The sequence below is a fragment of the Colius striatus genome, chromosome 16 (assembly GCF_028858725.1).
Source record: "Colius striatus isolate bColStr4 chromosome 16, bColStr4.1.hap1, whole genome shotgun sequence".
In the NCBI taxonomy this organism is placed as follows: Eukaryota; Metazoa; Chordata; class Aves; order Coliiformes; family Coliidae; genus Colius; species Colius striatus.
This window is the reverse complement of record NC_084774.1, coordinates 7,238,501-7,247,490: the sequence shown is the minus strand read 5'-3', so window position 1 is coordinate 7,247,490 and position 8,990 is coordinate 7,238,501. Positions and strand designations below refer to the sequence as shown.

Genomic DNA, 8,990 nt, shown 5'->3' with positions numbered 1-8,990 from the left:
CTCCTTCCAGGTAAAGCAGCCACCACAAAGCTGCTTTCAAAGCAGCTACCTGTATTGTGGTCACAAACACTGCTGACTTGCCTGTTAACTTCCTCTTGAAACAAGCACAATACATCATACCCTTCCTGGTTGTTCTACCCCTCAACACACACCCTCTTCCACCAAAAATTCCCTTGCATGGTACAGGACACCACATGCCCTCCTAGAGAAGTTCTGCTCTGAACAGAGAGGAGCCTACCTGGCCCAAGGACTACACACATTATCCATCAGTCACACCTGCATGTACAATCCTTCAAGCAAACTGATAGAAACCCTGGGCTTCTGGAAACAGAAGAGAAATTAAACTTGACCCTCATGCATTCTCCAGCCTTAAGAACCAATTTACATAACTTCACCAATGACATTTTCGAAGCACTTCATGTAGATCCAGCTCCCTGCCACACACACCCCACTTCTGCATCTCAAGAGAATCTATATGAGAGGAAACACAGCCACAACGATCATAAGATGGTTCTGTAAATCTGTGACATAAACCAGCCTGCTTCACTCTGCCCTTCCAACGTCTCCTCTCAAAAAGCTGACTTTCTCCTCTCTCTGGAATAATGGAGAAAAATTGTGGTTGTGACACAAGAGCAACAGGAGGAGTGAGCCCAGAGAAAAACTGCACAACTGAAATGCACTTTCCTGAAACCTCACTGCAAGTGAGGGAAGCAGAATGAAAATAAAACACATGTCAAGCCACACATCTGTTCTGGGTGATGAATTGTCACATTCAAGGTGTGTCAGTTCCCTTCTACATTTAAAAATTACACTTGGCAGAGAAATAAATATGCTGGCCCCATTGTTCTCACCCGGTGTTCAACAGTGAGCAGTTCCCTGACTCCTGTGTTGGAACAGAAATAAACACCTGCTAGTTCCCAACAGATGACAGAAATGTGCTGGAAGTGGAATGGAGCATTCAAATACAATTACAGAATCCTAGATTGGTGAGGGTTGGAAGGGACCTCTAGAGCTTATCCAGCCCAACCCCCTGCTAAAGCAGGTTTCCCTCGCTCAGGGGGCACAGGAACGTGTCCAGGTGGGGTTGGAAACCTGCAGAGAAGGAGCCTCCACACCCTCCCTGGGCAGCCTGGGCCAGGGCTCCCTCATCCTTACAGTAAAAAATTTTCCTTGTGTTTCAATGGAACTTTTTGTGAGGGAAATCACACTTTTACATGACACATGATGAAATGACCAGATAATCTCCAGAGGGCCACAGGCAGAGGCCGTTGGACAATTCTAGGTCATAAAATGCTACTGTACTGGCCAGGAAAAGCAATTCTTCAGCCAAGCTCAGCACAGTTGCTACAGACAGGTTTTAAAATGAGCTTAGAGCAGGATTCTTGAGCACAAAGAAACCTCAAGTAGAGTTTTTCAAACCTTCAACTCTCCAAGTTTGTTCAGCATGTTGAAGCTCTTTGGAAAAGCACATCTGCACACTGCACAGGGAAAGGAGCAACTGAGAACTCTCATTCCATGCTTTGAGCTACTTAATGGTGAGTTATTCTGGAACATATGGAATGTATGGAATGGACTTAGCCTTATTGTCCCTTCAGCAAAGGGACCTTAGCACAAACCCTTCCTGCCCAGTAAGGGCAAACCCCAGCAAAGCTCAATTCAGTCAGCACTGTGCTTTGTATACCAGACGGTAAAATAATCATCAACTAAATAAACAGCTTCTTGGTTGAGGCAGTGATTCCTGAGGAGGAAAAACAATACCCATCACCTAAATAAACAGCTTCCTGCTTCAGGCAGTGATTCCTGAGGAGGAAAAACAATACCATCCTGCACAGCTGCTTCTTATGGGAAGAATCCCTGGCTAAATAGGGCATTCTTTTTTCCACATTCCTGATCAAGAAGTGACCAGGATAGTTGCATGTGATCTGGCTACACTCTCAGGGCATCTGCTAGGTCCTGGGCATCTCGCCACTTCTTCCACCTGCTGCTCTGCACAACACACAAGTGTCACGCACAAAACAGTCAGCTGGTTTAAACAGGGACAACAGAAGCCAGGCAAGCAGCACCTACGATGGTACCTTAGAAAGCAGAGTCTCTGTGTTTCAACATCCTTTTCCACTTTAAGACATCTTCACAGCTGTCTCTAGTTTCAACTCAAGAAGAAGAAAAGGAAAATTGGCAGTGCCACGTAATTCCCCAATAATGTTTGCTTTCCAGGTCAACTCTAAACCCTTCCCCTTGAGCAGGGGTGTGAAGTGAGGCTCCTCATGGGGAAAACACTCCCTCTTCCAGGAGGAGGACACAGTCCCCTAAGCTGGAGCAGCCTGGAGAGGAAGGAGAGACAAATTCAGCAGCACAGCTGAACAGCCATGACCACACAATGGGCTGTCAGGAAGTCAGCTGGGAAATGAACTCACAGTCCAGGCCACAGGTGGCTCATAGCAGAGATGTCTTTGTGCCACTGCACTTTGGTGTGTCCTTGCCGGTACACTGCCCACCCGAGGCAGGAGAGAGCCTCAACTCACAACGACTGCCATGCCCTGCTGATGCCTTCAGTTAGGGGGCAGCAACCAAGCAAAGAGGAGTCTCAAATTCAGAAAGGATTCAAGTTGGTGCCTCCCAAAGCCCAGCTCATACTCTGGGATCCCAGGGACTACTGTATAGATCAGAAATATTGCTGCTGATGACTTTGGCTGGGGAAAAACACCCACCAATAATACCAACAGCCTTACGCAACCGTGGAGTTTGTCACCTATGACTAAACAACCACATTTTTTCCCAGTGAAGGAAAATCAGTCCTATAAAGTTTAAAGAGGAAAAAGGGAAGTGAAATCATCTAAGCAGTGGCTTGGATGTCTCAGAGAGGCAAGCAGAGCAGATTTCAGGAAAGGAAACCAATTTCTTTACTGAGAGTTAAGAGAGGAAGTGTTCAGTCTCTCAATTTCTGCTCAGCAACGTGTCAGCAGCAGCCAGCCCCGACAGGGCCAGGATTTCCCCATGTTCATTTCTGCACTGGCTAAGGCTGGTTAAGCTCCTGCAAAGAGAAATTCTCTGAAGGCCCAAGTCAGACTCAGCAGTGGCAGCCCACGTCCACCACACACCACCTCTGCCTTACACAATCCTCTGGAGGAGCAGCAGATCTGGCAACAAGGAGGAAAATGTGTCAAAGCTGCCTGGGCACAGTGACATCCCCAGCACGAGGAAGGGAGCACGCAGCAAAGCTGCTCGAGGAACTTCCCACATGGGGACACGGAAAAAACGTCACAAGAGGATGTCAGAGATCATAATCTGATTTCCCATAGCCAGAAATATTCCACACCCACGACTGATGTGAGTCTAGCACCTCCCATGAAAGCTGGGTTGCCCTTTTGTCCTCCTCCTCTCTTTTCCAGGTGACAACTGTGGCAACTCCCCCGTCCGGGGATGCCACCTCTCTGTTTTCCAGCAGCGAACTTATCTGCAAAAGACCCCCTTGTCCCTCACAGTCTTGGGGATTTTAGTAGTCAGGTCATGACAGTTCTCATATCTGAAACCAAGCAAGCAGCACAGCTTATTGAGGCCACCAAAATGAGCTCAGCAACCAAGAGCAGATCCCAGAGGGGGCATGGCTGAGCATGAGGGACTTTGGCATCTGGTCACTTCACGAGTGATGAAAAGAAACTCTCATGTACCAGAAGAAACCTCTCAAAAGAAACCTCTCAAAAGAAGCCAAGCCTCACACTTGACCAGTCCTGTAATGGAAAGGTGCTGCCACAGCATACCAGGACTTGTATCAACATCCTGGTGCCCTGTAGCCTAAAGCTAAAATCATTACATCCGGGCAGCAGCTACCAACAGCCTCAGCACTTACAGGAATTGGGCTTCACAGAATCACAGAATGGTGAGGGGGTTGGAAGGGATCTCTAGAGATCATCCAGTCCAACCCCCTGCTAAAGCAAGTTAACCTCAATCAGGTCACACAGGAACATGTCCAGGTGGGGTTTGGAAACCTCCTGACAAGAGGACTCCACACCCTCCCTGGGCAGCCTGTGCCTGAACAGTAAAGAAGTTTTTCCTTGTTTTAAGTGGAACTTTTTGTGTTCCAGCATATGTCCATCACCGCTTGTCCTGTCACTGGACACTACAGAATACAGTGTCACCCCATCCTGCTGACACTCACCCTTTAGGCACTTATTAGTGTTGATGAGGTCTCCTCTCAGTCTTCTCCAGGATAAACAGCTCCAGGTCCCACAGCCTTTTCTCTTAAGAAAGATGCTCCAGTCCTCTGAGCAATCTTGGTAGCCCTGCACTGGCCTCTCTCCAGCAGTTCCCTGTCCTTCTTGGGTTGGGGAGCCCAGAACTGGACCCAGGACTCCAGATGAGGCCTCACCAGACCAGAGCAGAGCAGAGGGGGAGCAAAACGTCTCTTGAGCTGCTGACCACACTCTTCTTGATGTATCTCAGGATGCCACTGGCCTTCTTGCCCACGAGGGCACACTGCCAGCTCGTGGTTAGTTCATTATCAGCCAGCACTCCCAGGTCTCTCTGCAGAGCTGCTCTCCAGCAGGTCACCCCCAGCCTGTGCTGGTGCAGGGGGTTGTTCCTCCCCACCTGCAGGACTCTGCACTTGTCCTGTTGAACCCCATCAGGTTCCTCTGGTTGAGATCCCACTGAATGGCAGCACAGCCTTTGGTGAATCAGCCAGTCCTCCCAGTTTGGTGTCATCAGTGAGCTTGCTGAGGGTACACTCAGTCTCTTTATCCAGGCCATTGATGAAGATGTTGAACAAGACTGGCTCCTGAACCGATCCCTGTGGAACTCCACTGGCCTCAGGCTTCAGGTTGGTCAAGTTGGATTTGCCCTTGGTGGATCCATGCAGACTCCTCATGATAATCACCTTTTCCTTCTGACATCCTGGACGAGCTGCTCCATCACCTTTCCAGGGAATGAGGTGAGGCTGACTGTAGCTTCCCGGCTCCAGCTTCTTGCCCTTTTTGAAGCCTGCCGTGACATTGCCCTTCCTCCACTCCTCAGGCACGAAAGGAAACACCCCGGGACAACCATTCCTTGTCTGTCCCGTACCTGTGTCTTTCGAGCAAGGGCCGCTCAGCACACCGCTGAACGCCCCGAGTCGGCCCGTGCAGGAGCCGGCGGGGCCCGGCGCAGGAGCCGCCTCCCGGCTCCCGGCTCAGCCCCCGGGCCTCCGGCGCGCTAGGGGGCGCTGCGCGGCGGCGGGCGGCGCGGCGGGCGCGGCGCGGCGGGCGGGCGATGGCGCCGCAGTTCCGCAGCTACGTGTGGGACCCGGCGCTGATCCTGGCGCAGATGGTGCTGCTGCAGGCTGGTTATTACAGCTCGCTCGGGCTCTGGCTCGCCCTCCTCGGCACCCTGGGCAGCACCGGGCCCTCCCTTCACCAGGTCTTCAGCGACGAGGTGAGGGCGCGGGCCCGGGCGGGCCGCGGGGAGCCGCCGTGGGCACAGGCCCCGGGCCGGGGGGGGCTCCCCTGAGGGAATCGTTCCCGGTGTCGGACGCAGCCCCCGACACCTCGGTATAGCCGCCGACCTCCCCCGCCCCCTTAGCGGCCTCCCAGTGTCCACACGGGCCCGCTGCCAGCCTGGGTGCCCTCAGGATGGAGGCAGACCTCTCTCCACGCGTCTATCCGCCAGGATAGATACAGACAGCCCGTGAGGGTACCCCCGGTGTGACAACTCCTCCCATGTAGGTAAGCCCACCATGGAGGCACACACATGTGGTGCCCCGTTTAGAAACAGTACAGAAGCAGCCCAGTCCCTCTTCTGTAGGTACTCCCAGACAAGAGAAGGACTTGTAGAGATGGGGATGGGCACTGGGCCGTGCCGATACGGCCGGGCTCGGGGAGGAGATTCCGTTCTGTGGGCTGTGGTTTGTGCTGTGGTTTCCTACTAATAGTCCCATGTAGATTTTAGGCTTCTCGACCCCGCCGGGGAGGCTCTCCATGATGGCTTTCATCCTCAATGCACTCACTTGGTAAGTTGGCAGCTCACAGGAGCACCTCTATCGTGTTCTTTGTTGACATTAAACTCTTAAGAGGATTCAGGGTGATGTATTGCCTCTCCCAAGTCTTCTCCAGAGAGCCCTGGGTCTGGCTGAGCTCAGCTGCTGAGGGCAGCTGGGAACTCCCAGCTCCTGACTTCCTAGAGCCTGCATAAGTCATTTCACTGCCTGTTTCCCAGCTGAGAATGAGATTTGTTTTTTGAGAGATTTTACTGAAAGTTGCAGATGCTGCTCTATAAACAAGAATGTATTTTCAAGGATTACTGGGGGGAGGGGAGAGAGCTTAAAAACTCTTGCCTGATTCTCTGAGACCACATCTGGAATATTGTGTCCAGTTCTGGGCTCCTCAGTTCCAGAAGGACAGGGAGCTACTGGAGAGAGTTCAGCACAGGGCCACAAAGGTGATGGAGTGGAGCATCTCCCTTCTGATGAAAGGCTGAGGGAGCTGGGGCTCTTCAACTTGGAAGAGACTGAGGAGTGATCTTATTGTTTACAAATATATAAAGGGCAGGTGTCAGGAGGCTGGAGCCAGGCTGTTCTCAGTGATGGCCAATGACAGGACAAGGGGCAATGGGTACAAGCTGGAACAGAAGAGGTTCCAAAGAAACATAAGGAAGAATTTCCTCACTGTTCAGGTGAGGGAGCACTGGAAGGGGCTGCCTAGATGGGGTGTGGAGTCTCCTTGTCTGGAGACATTTCAAACCCACCTGGACGAGTTCCTGTGTGACCTACTCTACCTAGCCCTGCTCTGGCAGGGGGAGTTGGGCTGGATGATCTTTCGAGATCCCTTCCAACCCTTAAGATTCTGTGATCCCTGCCATCACATAACTAAGAAGCTGTAAGCATGCAAGTCTTGCTGCAGCAGCCCTGAGAGAGGGCTTTCCTTAAAAACAATCTTTCCTTAAAACACTGACATTTTAAAGCAGCTGCATCATCCGCGCTGCCCCCTGCTGACAGTGTCCCCTTTGCCACGGGCACGGTACAGACCCTTCACCCCTCTCCGTGGTGCTTTTACAGCGCTCTGGGTTTGCTGTACTTCATCCGCCGAGGAAAGCAGTGCCTGGACTTCACCGTCACCGTGCACTTCTTCCACCTGCTGGGCTGCTGGATTTACAACTCGCGCTTCCCGTGGGCGCTGCCGTGGTGGCTGGTGCAGGTGGTGTGCACGGCGCTGATGGCTGCGATCGGCGAGTACCTCTGCATGAGGATCGAACTGCGGGAAATCCCCCTCAGCTCCGCCCCCAAATCCAACGTATAGACTCCGTGCCTCCTCCCCTGGGCGTTCCCAGCACAGTTGATGCCTCGGGGTCAGCACAGCAGGTCTGTTGAGACTCTTTTGTTGCCTTGGTCCTCGGGGAGTGTGTGAGCGTTTCCTCTGGCATCAGCCACTGAGCCGGGAGGACAGATGTGGGACTGTCTGGGGAGAGTGCTCCTCAACTCTTTGCTCATGGGACTGTTAAAAGCCACGTGGCACAAGCAACGTGTGAAGAGCATCAGGAATTTGACCAACGTGGAGGGTGTCCTGTAGGGGTAATGCAGTGATCAGCTCTGACAGGAGATGGCACAATGAGCACCAGGATTTGGAGCCACATTCTTTCCAACCTGTAACTTGTTTGGGCTTTGCTTGGGGAAAAAAATAAGCAAAGAAGTGGATGGTTGGAGAGAAGGAAAGCAGTTGTACTTACCAGAGTCACCAGTGGAGACCCTCAGTCACCTGGAACGTGAGATGGGCTTGTTTGCTGTTTCCATGTCTAATACACAGAGATGTCAGACAGCAGTTTGATGAAGAAATCTTTTGTAATAATAAACACACCATGTTGCTGTGAGTGTGTGATGGCTCTCCTGGGAAGCTGAGCACTTCAGCAAATGCCATGAGTGTCTGTGTTGTGGCAACAGACAGAGAACCCCTGGCTGTAAGAGGCTCAGTGTCCAGAGCACAGGAAGTTTCCTACAATAAATATTTCATACCTCTGCTCTGAAGTGAAGGCATCAGCGAGTGCTTCATTGGGAAGTCAGACAGTGTAACCTTGACTTCAGGAGGAGGGTCAGCAATCAAAGTCTCCCCACATTCAGCCTGAGGCTGGAGGGGTCCTGAGGAAGCCTTCTAAACTGTCTTGGAGCCACCATCCTTCTTGTCCTGGTCTTCCCGAGAGGCTTCAGAAGTCACAACACCTCTAGTCTGATTCAGGGAGGTGATGTTTAGCTCAGTGAGAGGCTGCTGCTTGTTTCTCAGAATGATGTGACCTTATTGCAAATAGACAGCACCTGTAAGCTGGGGGGTGGGCTGCTGCTATCTGTGAGGCTGAGGCTGGTGGCTCTTCCAGCTCCCACAGCCCAAGCTAGCCAGAGCTGCACCCTGCCTGGGGTGGGCTGGGGGTGCCTCTTTGTGCCATCCCAAATGGGGGCAAAGACAGCTCTGAGGCTGGAAAGCTATCCCGAGGAAAAGGACCTGGGGTTTGAACAGACAGCAGCTGAACATGAGCCAGCAGGATGCCCAGGTGGCCAAGAGCATCCTGGCTTGTATCAGAAATGGTGTGAGCAGTGATTGTCCCCCTGTACTGGGCCCTGGGGAGGCTGCAGCTCCTGGGCTGTGCTCAGTGCTGGGCCCCTCACTCACTGCCACAGGGACACTGAGGGGCTGCAGCGTGGCCAGAGCTGGGCACAGAGCTGGGGAAGGGGCTGGAGCACAAGGGGCTGGGGAGGGGCTGAGGGAATGGGGGTGTTGAGCCTGGAGGAGGCTGAAGGGAGACAGGAGCACTCTCTGACACTCCCTGACAGGAGGCTGCAGTGAGGTGGGGGTTGGTCTCTAGGGGAGGTTGAGATTGGAGCTGAGGCAGAACTGTTTCCCTGAGAGGGGTGTCAGCCCCTGTGCCAGGCTGCTTGGGGAGCTGGGGGAGTGCCCAGCCCTGGAGGGATCTCAAAGCCATGGAGCTGAGGTGCTGAGGGCCGAGGATTAGTGGTGGGCTGGGCAGGGTGAAAGGAG

The 8,990-nt window shown here is 52.7% G+C and overlaps 1 protein-coding gene across 1 annotated transcript; it reads left to right on the top strand.

Annotated features, from left to right (window-relative positions):
* The first annotated feature begins 5,227 nt into the window (after positions 1 to 5,227).
* On the top strand, positions 5,228 to 7,987 carry SYS1 (SYS1 golgi trafficking protein). The gene is made up of 3 exons (XM_062009000.1): positions 5,228 to 5,406; positions 5,913 to 5,980; positions 7,025 to 7,987. Exons 1-3 carry the CDS (start codon positions 5,245 to 5,247, stop codon positions 7,263 to 7,265), a joined length of 471 nt encoding a protein of 156 aa, XP_061864984.1. The 5' UTR covers positions 5,228 to 5,244; the 3' UTR covers positions 7,266 to 7,987.
* Positions 7,988 to 8,990: the final 1,003 nt, after the last annotated feature.

Excerpts from the sequence above, each read along its gene's own strand:
- SYS1 (XM_062009000.1), top strand. The coding sequence starts at position 5,245 with ATGGCGCCGCAGTTCCGCAGCTACGTGTGGGACCCGGCGCTGATCCTG. Across the intron at positions 5,407-5,912 it reads ACCAGGTCTTCAGCGACGAG|ATTTTAGGCTTCTCGACCCC; the intron begins GTGAGGGCGCGG and ends AGTCCCATGTAG. Across the intron at positions 5,981-7,024 it reads ATCCTCAATGCACTCACTTG|CGCTCTGGGTTTGCTGTACT; the intron begins GTAAGTTGGCAG and ends GTGCTTTTACAG.